General features: G+C 38.8%; 1 protein-coding gene across 3 annotated transcripts in view; it reads left to right on the top strand.

Moving 5' to 3' along the window:
- The window catches only part of CPQ (carboxypeptidase Q), a 167,640-nt gene that overhangs the window by 69,874 nt on the left and 79,573 nt on the right, over positions 1-18,193 (top strand). For all 3 annotated transcript variants that reach the window (XM_061448055.1, XM_061448052.1, XM_061448054.1), the window contains one exon: positions 122-329. In XM_061448055.1, the coding sequence (XP_061304039.1) occupies positions 122-329 (208 nt within the window). The remainder of the gene's footprint in view (positions 1-121; positions 330-18,193) is intronic.

Raw genomic sequence — 18,193 nt, 5'->3', positions numbered from 1 at the left:
TCCTTTTTTGAGAGTCTGCTGGGGATGGTACCGAAAGTTTTCTTTTTAATAATCCTATGATAATGATAATAACTCACAGAGATAAGTTGTTGTCACTGTCATTTGATTTTTATTCTCACAGCCCACATACTGGGTGGCAGTATTACCAGCCTGGTGTGCCCCAGATTCCCACTGCCTGCATCTCTGTGGAAGATGCTGAAATGATGTCACGAATGTCTCTCCGGGGCATTAAGATCATTGTGCACCTGAAGATGGGGGCTAAGACCTATCCAGATGCTCCTTCCTTCAACACTGTGGCAGAGATAGTTGGAAGCAAGTACCCAGAGCAGGTGAGTGAGATTATATCAAAAGAAATTTATTTTGCTCTTTAAAAATATGAAAAAAAAAAACCCTCAAAGAACAGCCTGTCCTAAGAAATCCCCCAAACTGGTAACTTCTATTCACCTACTCTTCTACATCTCAGACATCTTCAGCTCTTCAGTCTTTTTCAGGTAGCAGGTTTGAAACAAACATGCTCAGTTCTAACATACCAAGATACATCTTAGAAAACTGTTAGAATTACTGTGATCTAAGAACAGGAAATTCAACTAAACTGTACACAATTCAGCCTCCTCCTTTTTGTTTCACTGGCTTAAAGTTCATTTTAAATAGTACCATCTGCATAATCATACAAAGAAGCATGTATGTAAGCAGCAGTGAAATCCCAGCACTGTAATGAATACAGTTACTGCTTTAATTAACAAGTAGCAAGTTAAGGTTGCCATAATGATTTGTGCTTGGGGTTGCCTATTCTGTTAATAATCTTCAGGTGTTTTTTGACCAGGCAAATAAGCAAGGTTCTGTGGTCCAGAAACAAAATTGTTTGTCTGAGTTTTTCCTCTAATGTAAAAGTGAATGCAGGATGTCAGTTTAACTTTTCTGAAGACGGTTTTTCTTGTGCAAATCATTGCTGTGTTTAGCAGGAGTAGTATGTGTGTTAGTTTGGAGGAATAAACCATCTCTGATCTGCTCTAAAAAGTGTCTGCAAATTCTGTTTGAATACTAGGTAAGCCTAAATTGTTGGTTTCCATTTTAAGACTTTTCTTCTTGCTTTTTCTTTTCTCACAACTTCTTAGCCAAAAATCATACAAACTAAATTCATGGTGCTGAAGGATTTGTGCCTGGTATGAGGTCTTCTGTGTCAGCTTACAACATGGAATGATTTTTCTGGCAGTATAGTTTATTGTGAAACTGTTGATGCCACTTCAGTTACAGCAGCACTGGAACTGTTGCTAGAGTACATCTACTGAGCCACAATTCTTTCTAAAACACTGTGGTTTTCTAACTTTAATGGAAAATAAGAGTGACTGTCTCTGTCCTTTAAACCAGGCATAGCTCTTAACTACCATCTCAGAAAAGATGATAAATCTCTTCTGTAGCTCTGGCTTGTGATGTCTGGAGAACCTCAGTGTTCACGTACATTTACAGTTTCGGAAGCATTATCACTGGCCAGAGGAAAAGTAGATACCCTTATGGTTGGTGATTTATGTACTATCAGCTATGAGTCTAGCATCATGAAACATATATTTACCAAGTTGAAGATGATGCTCAAACTTCTAAATTAAGGTACAATTAATTTAATTTTATATCATCTGAATTTTTATCCATGCTTCTAACCAGGTAATAGGCTACCTTTCCTGAATTATGTTTGGTATATTTCAGAATATGATATTTCAGTTCAGGTTATGAAGTGTCCAGATGCAACCTTCGGAGATGTCTTAAGGTGCTTGCCTGCATTTGATTTTCTCTTTACTGGCCTGCTCTGTTTCTTTAAGTAATGAAATGGGTTGGGATCTCTTTGCTTCTTCAGAGAAACTCAGTTTTTTGAAACACTGGGTAAAGACTTATTTACAAGCCCCCTGCTGATGTTAATGGGAGTAGTAGTGGACACACTTTGAAAATGTAACCAAGAAACAGAAAAATAAAACAAGTGAATGTTTAGGTTTTTTATCACTCAGTTTCTCTCAGAGCCTTAATAGGTTCTTCATCACACTCATTCCACTGCGTTACTCTGGTAAAAACGGGAACCATCTAGCTATTTAGGCAATAAAATACATTGCGGACCCAAACTCTTACAATGCCTTTTATGCCAAAGTGTTTCAAAACGCAGTACAAATCCAGGGGAATAGAAAGGTGCCATTTCCATGGGCCAAAATTCCAATGAAAGTTTTGAATTGGAAACAAAAGCAAATTTGGATCTCTGAACTCTGGGTGAGAAATCAGCAGCGGGTGGTATCACTCTTAGAAAGGTCGAAAGCGAAACAGCTTGAAATTAGGCTGAAGCCTGGGAAATGTAACTGGTCACAGGTATTACAGCAAATTATACCTTAAAAAAATGGAACTTAATTGAAAACGAGGGTCACTGTAGGATACTGAGGAAGTCTGGTGAGAAGTGATACGGTTTTAGATGTAACTTCATAGATGTAACTGCATTTTCTGCATGTTTGTGTTCATCTATATATTGACCAGAATTTAATATCCTGCTTGGTTGATAAATAATTCATTAATTCCTCCTGTAAGATTTTAGCATGTTTATCAAATATTATCACCAAGAACTGAAATAATATTTCTTTGATTTTTTCCTATTGTAATCAATGTTGAATATTATCATTAAAATCCTTAAAAGAAGAAAACAATTTGTTGATTTTTCTTACCTGTTTGGGTTTGTTGGTTTGTTGGTTGGGTTTTTTTTTTTGCTTTATTTGACCACTCTTGTAGTATGTCCGGTTCAGTTCCACCTTTCTAAGTAATTTTTCGAAGAGTTTTGTGTGGATTCTTGCACATAGCAATGGAAAGAAAAAAATAAAACCAAACCAAGCTAAAGAAATGTTAAAGCAAACAGAAAAAAAAAGTAGTTTGCATACTTCTGAGATGTTTTCCTAAACATTTGCTCTATTGCAGGCTTAGTGTTCATAAACTCTTATAATATTTGCTTGGTTTTGGTCTTGCAAGAGATGTTTGATATCATCAAAATTTATATTCAGAATTGTCAAACTTTCAAACTTTTGATTAGGCACCTGTGCTTAACTTCAAGACATTTGCATTTCCGAATAACTTTAAGCAGTAGAAGAAAAGTCATTACTGCTTTGTGAAGCATGAAGCCCTCAGGGATATCAGGGATGTATCCATCTAGCAATGATGTGACATGGGTGCAGATGTTGTGTTGCTGTTTGAGGCAACTCTGTACTCAAGGCATGCAGGTGCTTTTGAAAAGTTAATCCACTGATACTTCAGGTTTCTGTTCTGCTTTTTATCCTTCTCTTTGGCCAGGCAGTATCAGTAAGCCAGTCCTTTAGCATGAATAGCTTCAACTAAGAAAAATGCACTTTGAAAACTACTCTAAGTTGCAACTTTGCAATCCCAAGTATTCAGATGGCGTAGAAAGCATTTGAACTAAAAAAGGAAATGGATTTTGTCGTGCTGTCAGTAAAGTTCAGTCTCACCAATGTCACTGTTATGTTTATCTTTTTATTATTCCTACTAAGTTAGGGAGGGCTGTTCTCTCCAGACAGAACTCTTGCTAATGTCAGAGCAGGCATGACTGCATCTTCTAAGGAGAGACATCCACCATACTGTCAGTCCCAAAGTCCTCACTTAGTGCCTGCTGAGGCCTGAATACCTGTAGGTATCCAAATGAGGAGAGCCTGTGCCTATAAGATAATGAGTTCATGATCAAGCTTTTCTTCATATAAACACATAGAAAGCAGTGGGACCAAACATGCTATGACTTGATACCCTGGCAGCCTCTCTGAGCCTGGGATCCCATTCTCATGGTGTTTATGACAGCAGCAAGAGTGGAAAACCTGTGGGTTGTGGGACTTAACATATTTAAGCCTGTATGATTGCTGACAGTTGAGCCAAAGGGTGATTCCAGCATTTCCCTAGGCAGCCTATTCCAATACCTGATCACCCTCTTGGTGAAGACATTTTTCCTAATATCCAGTGTAAATCTCCCCTGGGGCAGCTTGAGACCATTTCCTCTTGTCCTATCACTTGTTACTTAGAATCACAGAATCATAGAATAATTAGGGTTGGAAAGGACCTCAAGATCATCTAGTTCCAACCCCCCTGCCATAGGCAGGGACACCTCCCACTAAACCGTGTCATCCAGGGCTTCGTCCAACCTGATCTTGAACACTGCCAGGGATGGAGCATTCACAACCTCCCTGAGCAACCCATTCCAGTGCCTCACCACCCTAACAGGAAAGAACTTCTCCCTTATATTCAATCTAAACTTCCCCTGTTTAAGTTTTAACCCGTTACCCCTTGTCCTATCACTACAGTCCCTAATGAAGAGTCCCTCCCCAGCATCCCTATAGGCCCCCTTCAGATACTGGAAGGCTGCTATGAGGTCTCCACACAGCCTTCTCTTCTCCAGGCTGAACAGCCCCAACTTTCTTAGCCTGTTTTCACACGGGAGGTGCTCCAGTCCCCTGATCATCCTCGTGGCCCTACTTGGGGAAAGAGACCAGCCATCTCCTCATGCCACCCTCCTTTTGTGTAGTTGTAGAGAGTGATAAGGTCCTCCACGAACCTGCTCTTCTCCAGGCTAAAGAACCCTAGTTCCCTCAAAAGGGGAACTGTTTCTCCTAAGGCTTGTGCTCCAGGCCCTTCACCAGATTCATTGCCCTTCTCTGGACCCACTCCAGTGGGTCCACTGTGCTGGTGAGATGTTTTATTTAAACTATGTAAGTTGACACTGGAGACTGACTGACTGAGAAATTTACAAGTTAACTAATGTGGTTTTCATTTGAAATTCAGGCAGAGCTGGCAGTAAGACATGTTTGTCTTCTCATTTTAATACAGATGTAACATGGTTGGGTCTTAAAGTGCAGAAGCAACTGTTCCCATCTCGGGGGAAATGCTGTAAACAGCAGCTGCTTGTTGTTATTTCCGCTTCAATGCACCTAATGTGCCAAACACAGAACCACAAAATACCTGAATAACTGAAAAGGTATCAAAGTGGATAAAGATATTACTCTCCTATATCCTGACTTTCAGCGTCTTTCTGTACCTTGTATTTCTTGGTGTGCAGTGTTGTTTTACTTATCTTGCAGCTACTAAATGATGGGAAAACTGTTTTCTAAGTTCCCTACAAAGCACACAAATTTAATGGTTGCTCATTATTCTGTGATCTAGCATAAATACTGTAGAATGGAAACAGAGGCGCTCCTAAGTGGCTTTTTTGGAATCCTGAAGAGCTGTTTCACTCTACACAGCTGATTTGCCTCCTGTTTTTATGGAGTGCCATATCTACAAAATGTACTATTTGTAAAGTGACTCTATTTTGAACACCACAGGCATAAAAGACCATTGAAGAATATACTGTAGCTCTGAGCCAAGTTTGGACAGGACTTTGAAAGTAGCATTCCTAGGGGTGACCTGAGAAACAGAGATGCTAAGGTAATAAACTGTGAAGTTCTTCACCAGTCCATGATTGATGTAACAGAATCTGTGCTACAAAGGAAATAGCAGCTTATTTACTTTTTTGTTCTTCTTCCTTTCCCTATTTCAAAAATCAGCCCTCTCTTGGAATTTGTGATACTGGGCAAGGCTCCAGGGAACAAGAGAACACGAAAATTGTCCAGGCTTCTGAGTCTGTGAGGCATTCATGCACATAAGGGAAGAAATAATTTGTAGACCAAAAAAAATCCCCAACCCCAGGGAAAAAAAGAAAGAAAGAAAAAAAAGGCCTTCTCTGAAGATGTGTAATACTCAGTACAATGTTGTTTTATGGCCTGGCACCAGTTCTACATATGTTAACAAAATGTCTATCCATTAGCCCTTTGATGTGGCTTCCAGATATCCCTCTGCTCAAACTAAATCATGCATACAATAGAGCTTTGAGTAGAAATGTTTTAAGAGCCTGGTGCCATCACGTTATGGCTCCATTATCGCATTTTCTCCATGTGGATTGTTTTGCTATTCATTCCAAGATGTTGAAGGTTTTGTAAGTGCATTCTCTGAGCCCCTCTCCTGTGACTGTAAGCTGATCTTAGAGTTTAAGAGATGATTATGGAGATTGGGTTTTGAGAGTGCAAGCCCATTAGTTCACGATAGTGAACTGATGGGAAAGAAGAAGAAAGAGAAATTATGAAGAAGGAACATTGGCACTGTTAGGAAATGTATTTTCTTTCAAGTTTTTGTATCAGTATTTGCTGAAAGAAGTGGTACCCTCTGTGTGTGTGTTTTATTAGTAATGGGACTTTGTACTATTAATTGGGGGTGAGATTTTTAGGGTGTGCCTTGTGGGAGTGGAAATACTTGCCATCGTTTGTTCTTAAGCAGAGGTCGTGATGAAAACAGTCAAATTAATATGAAACTGATATAGAGGAAAATTTTTCTTTGTAACTTGACCATTTTAAAAACTTTTTTTTTTTAACTGCCAGAAGGCCTAACAAATTTTAAGACTGAAGTACATGCTAAATTTTATGGTGTAAAGCTTGGCAAATATAAAACTTGAACTGCCAATTTAAAACCCAAGAGCTGACTGAAAGCATTTAATTCTGCTAGGGAGAACTTGGCAATAGTTTGCCTTCTGAATCTGAATGACGGATGCACCCTGAATTAGGCAGGTTTTTTTGGAAACCTCAGTATCTGGATGTGCACAAATACATCTTGAAGGTCATTTGTACATAGGTGGTTGATGTCAGAAAGGGGCAGCAGTTAAAAAGCATTGCGGTACTTAGAAGGTGTGTCTGAAATGTTGGTGGAACCAGTTAATGTGTGTACGTGGAAGAAAGATTCAAACCAAATTAGATCTTTTAAAAAATTATACTGCCTGGAAGGCATCAGTCAGGTTCACCAGTGTAATGTGACCTTGCTAATGTTCAGACATTTCCAGGATGACTAGACCGTATCTATGAATGGGCATCTGAGAGTGGAGGAGAGGGCCAGGGTGATAGCAGGCTCTGCTGATGTTGGAGGCACCTGAAGTTGCTGTGTGTCTCAGCTTGGTGATGCCAGAGCAGAACCCAAAGTGTGCTTCACTGGGTGCAGGCAAGACAACAGCTCTTTGAAAGGGTCCTCCTCTTGCCAGCTGAGGCACAGTAGCTGTCACTGCATATGTGAGCTATTGCAGTATGAAGGAAAAATGTATTAGCTTTGATTGCCATTGGTGTCTGGTCAGAGGGAGCAGGACCTTCTTAGAGTGCTAACTCAACTCACGACATGCAATTGTAACCAGTGATATCCTACGTTATTGCAGCACCAGGGTGACAGTGACAAGGGATGAGGACATGTAGGTGGCCTTTCTCACTACAGCCAAGTGAAGCTTGGAGGAATTCAGTGCTGCTGTCACCCTGCTATACACTTTCCATTTGGATTCTCTTGATGCAAGCTCAGTGTGCTTTTTGCCTCCCCCCTAAGCTGGGACACAGGTATTATCATATACATGACAAGCTGCATGCCTATCCCAACCTCTTGTGTTTTCTGAATCCAGACTGGGATCTGCCCAGAGCTACTTGCTAGACTTTTGCTCTGTGCATTACTCTTGAGAGCATTTGCTTGAGTTTTAAATCCTCTACTTCATAAACTGCAATCAACTAAATTGTGAGACTAGAAATTGAAAAGTAACATCTAGGGTGCTTATTCTGTTGGACAGCAAATTTATCTGGGCACACGGTTTTGTAGTGCTTTTGATGATGTAAGTGTAAGGAGATACACTGTAATACTTTTTCTTCCCACCCATTCTTTTGTCTCTACTCCCACACAACACTTTAAAGAATTACTGGGGGATTTTATTTCAGTAATAATTTACAAATACACATAGGGTTTACAGAACGGTTGTAAAAGCTTTTTTTTTCCCTCCAGGTTGAAAAAGTTATCCTCTAAAATTACACTGCACCCTTCTTACATTCTGATATGCAAGAGTATCTAAAGGGTAGTCCTAAACTTGGCAGATGCGATAGTCGCCTGAGGCATGAAGAAACTGCAGTATTGAGGAGGAGGAAGGAAACGATATCGTACTTCTCATTATGAATAAGTAGATGCCAGAAGTGCTAGTGCGAAGCATCAAGGATTAGCTTAAAAACAACACTTCACTACAGAAGTAGTCAAATAGCACAGTAATATGTTTGTATTTGTTGGGTGCATACTTTATGCTTGACCTTGTACAACAGAAGGAGTATGACCAAGATAGTTCTTGTCCTAGTGATGAGTACAGTGCTAAAACAGTTACATGTCTAATGGAAAACTGCATGTCTAAGAGTGGGTGGGTTGGATGAAGAGGGCTGTTTGACGCAGCTTCAGAGGTTCCCACACAAAGGACTAATATAGAGGAAGATCTGACAATGAGATTTTAAGTGGTGGATGGAACTAACTTTGGTAATGGAGTGAAAATGCTAAAAGCAGTGAAATAGGCAGGTTGGGGCTGAGATGAAAGGGGGAAAGAACTTGGTCTGCCCAGTCACACTGAGATCCTGACAGTAGAGGTGTTATTCCAAGAAATGTGTGGTTGCAGCAACTGAGAGAGATAGTTACTCAAGGATGTAGAAGAGCATCCAGCAGAGTTCATATTTTTGGTGGGCAGAGACACATTATTCTTGAGAAACACTGAATCAGCTGTAAAACTGTGGGTCAACTTGTTGGGGTTTCACACATCGTGTTGCTGCTTTGTGAGAACAAGGAATGGGGAGAGATGGTGAAAACGATAATCTGACCACAGTTGGAATAGTCGTTAAGAACTAATCTCAAGAGCTTGGTTTTTTTTCATAATTCAAAATGTTGATAGAATTTGTTGCTTGTTTTTTTTAATACCATTGCATATAGTTTTTTATAGAGTTTCATCAGCATGAGAGAACCCTAGCCTTCTGAGACCTTAAAAGCCTTGCACGTTGCCACTACAGCTTTATTGTAAAAGTAGTCACAATAATGCAAAAGTATTTATTATGGTTTGGCAAAGCAAAATACACTGTAGTGCACATTCTACAAGTACAATTTTCCAAAATGATTGTTAATAAAATGTTAAAGATCTTATGAGGCTTGCAGGCATAAGTCTTAATTAAATCAAAGAATGAGAGAGTTTCTCCAGTATTTATCAGTACTTATATGAACAATATATTATGATGTAATATGTAAGTTATCTAGAATTTCATTGTGCACAAATACAATTCTAATTCATTGTAACAGGTAAATGTAAATTTTGGACAAATTCCTGGTTTACATGTTGACTCTTTTTAATAGTACTTGTCAGAAAAGTAAACTGGTTTGTGTGTTTAGGACTGAGATCCCATTTCTTCTTTATTAAAGTTGCAAAGAAAAAAAAAAGGGCATATTTCAGGATGTTTAACAGAATATGTATTTTGTTCTATACGTTCCTTAGGTTTGCTGAAGGCTGTGCATGCATGCTGAAATGTACGCACAGCCTGCATTTGCTTTTCACACTAGTTTTTATGCTGTCATTTATTCCATAGACCATTTTATAAATTTGAACAAAAATCAACTAAAATGCATCTTCTGGTATTACATAGTCTGTTGACATCTGATTTTTATCACAGTGTTTGAATTTACAGCTATCATTGTGAAATGTTAGTCTCAAGAACAATGTACAATGGTATAAATTCCTCAGAAAAAAAATACATCCCATTTCATCTAGTCATGCGTACATTATCACATACAGGGTGAATGGAATAATAGAATGATGTAAGATGAAATAGTCTATAAATCATACTGCTTCAGAAATTCTACCAAATCAGTGTGTTTTTTCCTAGAGTGCATATAAGCAAATAGGAGTAGGATTTTCCTTGTATTTTAAATATTTTGCCTCATCAGAGAAGGATATTAATGCTGTCTCAGTACTTCTGTATCACTTAAAATTCTGAGCTTTTTAATTGTATGCCTAGTCTAATGTTCATTGTGTTTAGTTTCTGCATTCATTGATGTCAACTGGACAAAGATTTTTCTCATCCTCTCCATGTCCCGAGTTTAATGTGTTGCTTCTGGGAGAAGGTATTTCTTGAAATAATATTCCTCCACTGTAATGGAATTTGTTGGTGTAAGCTATATATATATAAGTGTATATGCATATGATAGTTTTAGGACACTACCTTCAATGGCATACTTCTCTGCAGAGTAGAGCATGTTCTGCCATTCCAAATGGGAAATGTCTGTCATCCAGCTTCTTCCCAGGAGAATGATTACTGAGCTATAAAACACGATGTTGTCTATTCTCTTCTTTCCGCTTTCAAATAATCAGGAAGCGGACCTGAGGTCACATTATTCTTTGTGAAGGAAAAGGAAAACAAGATCTTGAACTGTTGATAAGTATGTTCTTCTCTGTCTTCTCTTACAAGCAGATACTACAGGCTCATGGTCTGTTCTGCTTGTATGATTTTGTTTCTTGGCATTGTAAACCTGAAATCTTGGATTTCCAAGTTCTCCACTTCTGCTTGAAGTCCAATGACCTCAATTTATATGCTAAAGTGCTTCAGGGATCTATTCACTTAGTTGGAATTAATGTTCAGATGATACTTATTTGACTGTCTCTTAACACGTTCTGCAAGTTGTTCTGCAAGTCTTTCTGGAAGGCTGCAGCTGTGCATATAAATAGGTTATAGTTAAAAAGCCTATTTATAGCAAGCCCAAGTCTGACAATTTTTTCTCATTCATTATAGTTTCTAACCTTCAAATAAGCTTGACAAAATAATTGGATTGCACCCTTACCCACTAAGTATAGTGCATTTACTTTTTCATTGATTAATTTGGTAGTTTAATTTAAAATTGCCTAGACAAATTTAAATGCTGAGCTCTCATGAAGGAGATACAGCTAAGTATAAAGAAATATAAATAAGATGGCTTTGGTAGGTTGGTTAAATTTCAACAAAATTGGTAATGATAATATTATAGATTATATAAAAATATATAAGCTTTATATTTTTTAATTTGTGGACTTTGCTACGCACACAATTTCCTGCTAGAGCCCTCACTGCCCCAGCAAAATACCCAGCAAGCCTTTCAGAATGCTTTAGATTATTTGTTGCACTGAGTCTGCAATGGCTAACACAAATTACTTCCATTTTCATTTATCTGTAACAGGTTTTTTCTGTGAATTAAGTAGAACTCAGGGGATGTTCTCAGTTGCACTTCAGTGTGACCTTCTGAATCTGGTGATGGCTGGACCAGAGTGAGGGAATGAAGAATGTGATTGCAAGTGTTGCCAGGGTGGCAAGGATAGAAGTACTAAATACTATGAAGGAGAGAACAGCAATTCAGAATAATTTTGGCAAATTCATAGGTACCATCAATGTTCATCTGGCTGAAATGTGATCTGCTTTCTTTAGGAAGCAGAAATTGAATGTACACTATGTCCCTGGCATACACAGTTGTCAGGTACTTAGGAACACAAATTGTGGGATAAAAGTAATGAGATGACATCCAGCTTTTCCTTGGAAAAGCTGTCCTGCCCTGTGAGGAAGCATGTTTTAGGCAGATCCACAAGTTGGGGAGCTGAAGGGTGATGCTTCAAGAACATGTTTGTACAAAGAAAGATGGTAAAAATACAGTTTTAGTGGTTTGAAAGAATCTTTGTCTATAATTGCACTTTCATTTAAATGTGTATCTTAGGAGATAAAGGTTTCTTCTCTCAGGGTAGTGCAAAAATATATTAACATATTTTCAATAAATGCATTTGGCTTCTTTAAGTGCTTTAAAATCTCTGTTGAATCTTTGAAGCAGAGAATTGATCTTTTTGTTTGTTTGGTTTTTTCTTTTCCCTTATCTGAAACCACATATTTAATTGTAATGTGGATGATAATTGCTAGTACCAATTTTAAACTGGGATGTTGAACCCAGCAGAACAAGAGATCAAGGGATTATCCGCACCATGTTGAGTATATACGGCATGTTGCTGCATGGATGCACCACGGACCTGAGATGTGAGTGACAGTAGGTAATACGGTGGCTTTCCCATCATGAGACTGAAAGCATCCATCTTCTGTGGTATAGAATAAGACATCTTTGCCCTCTTCTTCCTTGGTAAACCAGCGGCAGTTATAAACTCTGTGAGATGATAATTCACAGAAATGTTTTATCTGAAGCAATTAGCATAACGCTGTGCAATTGCTGTAAAGCTGATCCACTGAATTAGTCAGTAAGAAACCTTAGTTTATCCAATGTTCTCTAGACAGTCCTGGGAAGAACTTCCATTTTTTTCAGAGCTCTCTTCATTTTCTCTGCAGTGTCTCAGGTTTAATTAAACCTTCGCTTCCAGAAGAAAATAAGATTGTTTTCTGGTACTGGTTTAACAAGCATACATCTCTAACGATTTTGTTCTGCAGGTGAAATTGGAATTGGGTGGATATGTGTATCAGTATATAAGATCAATAGTTTAAAAAGTGATAAATCTAAAATGTTTATCACAATCTTTGAACCTTGGAAAAGGGATCTGAGAGTAACTAGCCTTTTTTCCCTGAGTTTTTTACACACTCTGTTTTAACACTTTTTGGAAAGAATAAAAAGGAAGGAAGAATGGTAGCATAGATAGCAACATTTATTCAAACTGTGAGTAAAGGAATGAGATAATCCTGCGTCACTTTTTCACAGGTGTAATAAATGGCACAAATATATTTAATTGTGATAAACAAAAACACTCTGTAGGTAACCTACCTATCATAAATTTACAAAAACACAGCAAATATGAATTCAAGATACCATGATGTGACCTTTTGTTTTAGTCTTGGACCTGGAGGTACTGCCTTCACCCCTGGAACACAACCCACCCAACAGATAATGCACTGCAGTGCTAAGTTTGCATTGGTGGGGATGCCAAAGTTCTAGCTCCCTTCCCCTCACGTCCTATAAACCAGCAGCCTTCCCCCAGACACAGTCCACACCATCTGGCTTAATGCAGTCCCTTTTTGAAGTGGTGTTGGATAGTCTTTTCTTTCCTCCTTCTCCCATTTGTTTGAAATTAAGTGCAGGAAGAATTGTTTTTCTGTGTGCTACAGCCAGATTCCTGCATTATGGCTTGCAGAGTACCAAATGATGGAAACCTTTTTGATGGTTGACAAAATGAGTCAGCTGGTGGGCAGGCTGCAGTTTTGGGAAGAGGAAAGAAGTGCTCTGCAGCTCTCAAGATTGTGACCTCTGTGGGTCTTTGGTGCAGCCATGAACGGGCTATCATTTTGTGGGCCAGGAGCATATTTTTGCATGAAGAGCTGTACTGAAATACCCATTCTGTTTCTTGCTGTCAGCCTGATTTGGTTTTATGATGCTTTAACTGTGTGCCTGCTTTGCCATTCCCCAGCTGAGTGCCTGCACACATGGTGAATGCACCTTTCCCAGGGTTGTTGGTTTGGGCTGGGGAGTTCTGACTCTGTAAGGGCAAGTCCTAGGGAAAACTGAATGTAGTTGGAGGTCAGGGTTTGTCACCAATTGCTTCTAAAGAGATTTTTCCTGTTCAGTTGACCTTTGATGTAATCCATGCAGTGCTAGTCATATGAGGCAGGTTTATTTCAATTATAGATTTGAAGTAACTGCTTTTGAGTTCAGGGTGACCTACAGCAGGTTGCCTCTTTTACTCAGTATTGTTAACCTCATTTTTGATTTACTTGTTGAAAGGAAATGGGAGAGAGAAGTATTCAGAGAGTAGTTTCTCCTTCAGGTATTTATGCATTAAAGCAACTCCAAAGAAACTGAATGTGCAAGCTGCAGTTATGTCCCAACCTCTCATTCCCATGTGAAGCCACAGAGGGACTACTCAAAGGCTACTATAAGCATATCTGACAGAATTTAACCTTCTAGAATTGGCATGGTTGGTGTCTAGTCTAGAAGATCAACATGTTGTGATGTTAATGGTTAAAAGAGAAACAATATTTATGGCTTCCTGAGTTCTCTGATAAAATGCTCTGAGTACTTCCTGAAGTGGTCCCCATAAGTGATGAAATTCCCGTCTTTCAGTTCTCTCCTCCTGCTTTTCAACAACCTCAGAGAATTGTGGGGTGAACTGTTAAGATAACATGGACTCAAGCACTAATAACATGTGATGTCTGCATATTCTTTCTTCCTTACCACATATTTCTGTAGTAATGCGACAAGATTATATTGATCTTGTGCTTAGGTGAGATCAGTTAATGAATGAAGAACAGCTAGATGAAGGTTAACTTGACAGGAGAGTTCTGGTGGGACAAAAAGTTGTTGTGAAGAACCCATAAACCTAGTACTTCTCTCTCTACCGAAGACATGTACTTAGGGTCTTCTATTGACCTTCTGTTCCAGAGAAAGGCAGTTTCCTTTGACTAACTTTCTCTGCTGTAGACATACAGCACCATGTACATCTGTAAGCACTGTTTCTCCAGAAAAAAAAACCCAACCAAACAAGGTTTTTAGAAGACATTCCAATGTGTGTTTTAATCCCCTTGTAATAGGTTAAGGGACAAACATAGATAATCATCCTGCAGAATGATACACTGCCAGTGGTTTTTTAACATGTACTTGTTGTAAAGTTTAACAGATATTCTATGGTTGATTCTATAGCCAGGGCTACTCTGATACTACAGGTGTAAATAACAAATTTTTTATCTATCTAATTTTGATTTAAAAAAAAGAAGACAGCTAAGGACGGATCTGGTATTAGATTTTAGCTCCTTGATGTTTTAAATGGCAGGAAAAGATCAGGCTTTGGGAGTAGCAGATTTTACCTGATAAAGGGGCACTAACTTCATGAATCCCTGAACATTTAGGCATTCCCCCCCATAGATAGGCTGGTAGGTGAACTCAGGTTGAGAAGAATGAAAATGATATCTAGCTGAAGTTTTCTGTTTGTATCTGGGCTGCAGAAGCATTTGAGGAGACATTGTCTTCTTCCTGCCACTAACATCTGGACTGATCAAAGACTTGGAAATAAAAATCACTGGGGAGGAGTCTGACATTTGTATTTCCCCATGCAGAGAAACGTATGTCCATGGTGATATACACCCCGGAAGAGCTCTATCAGTGAGGGTTTGTACATGGTTTACCCATTAAGTAAAAGAAACCCCAGTCTTCAGTCCAAGCGTGCAAGCTCTGCTCTCAAACGAAGTCATTCCTTTGCCTGGGGATCCTCTTGGATTTCATAGTCCTTGTGGGTGCTTGAATATTCATGATGCTAGTAAACAGTGGTTTAAGCTTAGTTTGCCAAAAGATGCAGTAGGCCAGATCCATGACTCATGATGGGCTGTAGCTTTTTTTTTTCTTTATTTCTTTTGCTAGAAATTAAGCAGCTTTTCAAAGACTCAGCAAATACTGAACAGCGGCAGCCTGAGTGCTGAGCTCCCATCCCAGGGTTCTGCTGACTGCAGTAGTTTTCTGATGAATCCAGAATCAAGAACTGATGTTAGTACCTTAATTTCAATGCTCTACATGAATCCACTGTCCATTTTCAGATGTACTCTTCAAAATCTCTACAGTTTGCTTGTCTGCCAGTGGACAAGTAGGAGACAACTGCCAGAGGAAATGAATACAGATGAAGAAGTGGATTCTCCCAAAGGAAAAAAAACCACCAGATTTCATATCCAGCAATTAGGATTTTGAATTTCCCTTCTGCTTGCATCTTCCTTGTCTCAACCAAGCATGTCTCTGAGTGAATAAGGTTATTTTTTTCACTTACAGTTTCAAGGAGGAGTGCTGGGAGGAAGAGATTTCTCTTTTTCATTTTATGGGAATGTGTTGGTACAAAGATGAGGGGGATCTTAAGTACCAAGGAAAAGTTAGTCTATATTTTTAATAAATAAATAATAATAAAGAAAAAGCTGTATATGCTGAATCCTGGTTTTGATTGCTGAAAGTTTTGTGTTATACAGCCTGGCTTGCATACTTTTCAGGAAAAATCTTTGGCTGGAAATGCATGTTTTGTACTGAAATAGGAATCTTTGTTCACTTAAACCTGCTCATTCCAAGAAATGTTGGAAAACTTCGGGAGAAATTTTTGCTGCGTAAGGTGCTTTGTTTCTGGGTGTGACAGTGCAGAAATAATGTATATCTGACATACTTGGGTATGGAGTTACATTGTTCTTGGCAATCTAATCAGGAAGATATTCAGTGTATGTTGTCAGAGCTGGGAATGGACCAGAGCACGTATTTATAAAACAGTAACTTCAGAGCAACTAATTTTTCCTTGAAATTGTAATCTGAGTTTCTTAGTAGAGATTTTAATTTAAATTATGTCTAATAACCAAAATTATATCTGCAAACTCCATTTTTGATTAAGGTTTATACAACTATTTATTCCAGAGGCTGTGTGGAGAAAAAGATGCAGTAACTAAATCAAAGAGATTCACTTGCTGTTTGTTGCAGCCTATGTTTTTTCCCTTAGCTCTTCCACTGGTAACCCATGCAGTTTATTTTCTGCATTATTTTAGATTAACTGAACATGGTCTCAATATTCAACTATATATAGAGGCGTCTTTTGAAACCAGTGACACTACTTTTGGCTTTTTGCCGTGTCTTCTAAGAATGAAAAATGCTACAACTGAAGGTAGATTTGGTACTTTCAATTTACTGTCTTGTTCAGAAGTGTATGTAAAAGAGGCTTTCAGTGATGCTACACTCAGGAACTGTAACTCCTCTAAAGAGAAAAGAAATTGTTATAATCCTTTCACTAGCTAATTTCTGCATGCTGTAAATGGATTGCTGTGTATCCAGGGAAAATTGCTCAAGGGTAAAAGTTTGTGGCTTTTATTTAGTGCAGTTTGTGCAGCATTTACTAGGCTGGACAGAATGATTAATAAATTACTGGTTTAGTAACTTGTCACAAATCACTTTAGCTGTAACTGAATTACTAAAAACTCATGCAAAACCAAGAAAAGGTTTTAACAGCAAAATTAAATATTTTGAACTGTGCTTTCTCTACTTGACAAGCTAATGTACTCTTTTATATGGAATAAGAGATTTTACTGTGGCTTAGGAGGGGGAGACTTGGGATATCAAATAAAATTTGAACATTGTGGAGCACTAGATTTATTAAGATGCCACAGGTGATGGTGTGGAGAAATGCATCCCTTCTTTTTATTCACACACTTTTAGTACTGGAACTGCCTTAGTGTGCTCTTGCCCACCCTGCCATGCTGTGACAGCAAGTCTGCAGGATCAGCTCATAACACTGAACCTGTACTCTGTGAAATTGAGCAGTAGGGGGAACAAGGCCAAGTAGAGATACATCAAGACCCAGATGCAGCAGCATAATTATACCCAGTCTGCTCCAATTTTAGTTCATGGAAGCCCACAGCACTGGCAGTGTCTTCACGAAGCAGGGAGAACTGAAGTAGATGCTGAGGAAGCAGTACTTATGTTACTCCATGACAGTCTTATACCTGGACCATCAGACTGGATTTAAAGAGTCTTTTGATCCTTATCTATATTTCCTCTCAGAAAAAAAAGTGTATTCTCTGTGTATTATAAATAAACTGTTCTCTCTGGCAGGGATATAGGTGAAGTGTTTCAAGATTCCTACTAAGTGCCTAATCTACAATGGTCCTTCTGCCTGCATTTTTCCAGGCAAAACAACCAGAGGTGTTCTGGGTTTTAATTTACTGACTTGGTTTGTGTCCTTTGTGCTGATCATGTGTCCTCTTAAGCTTTTAGCAATCTCAGCTACGTTCTTTTGTATGTGCAGAATACCGAACATTTGTCCATGCTTCTTGTTTAAGGGATTTTTGAGCACATTTTTGTCAGTAAAAAGCAGACTTAATCATGAGCTGTGCTTTTTGTGGTACTTCTAGTGAGCAAACAGGGCTCATACAGTTTACTTCTGTGTTCAGCAGCTCCGGCAGAGAAACCAAACAGCCGTATCTGTTTAGACTGCCTCCACTCTGCTGAGTCTTTGTAGCCCTGCCAAAGTTCTCCACATCACTGAGCCTCCCCGTGAAAACCAGAGACCACTTCACTTTGTTCACAGGGCTGAAAAGCCGCTCGCAGTGTGGGATTTGGGGAGAGAAATTCTTTAAAGAATGAATTACACTCAACCAGTTAGAGTCGTCAGAAGAGTAAATCAAAGGGATTGTTTGTTTTGACTGGTGCCTGGTTTGTTTTTGCCAATGTTATGCTCAGTCAGAAAATTAAAAAAAGCCCCTTAATTAAGTGTGATATTTTTGTAAGCAAAAAACAGGCAGAAGAATCTGGCTTAGCTTTCACTGTGTCATCCATGCAGGAACTTTATCATCTGAACTGTACTGGCTTCTTT

Source organism: Pezoporus flaviventris, unplaced genomic scaffold, assembly GCF_033815535.1.
Source record: "Pezoporus flaviventris isolate CSIRO_AGI_PZ_B2104156 unplaced genomic scaffold, CSIRO_AGI_Pfla_v1 ptg000007l, whole genome shotgun sequence".
Classification (NCBI taxonomy): Eukaryota; Metazoa; Chordata; class Aves; order Psittaciformes; family Psittacidae; genus Pezoporus; species Pezoporus flaviventris.
Note: the sequence above shows the minus strand (reverse complement) of the source record. Positions and strands in the feature narration are given on the sequence as shown.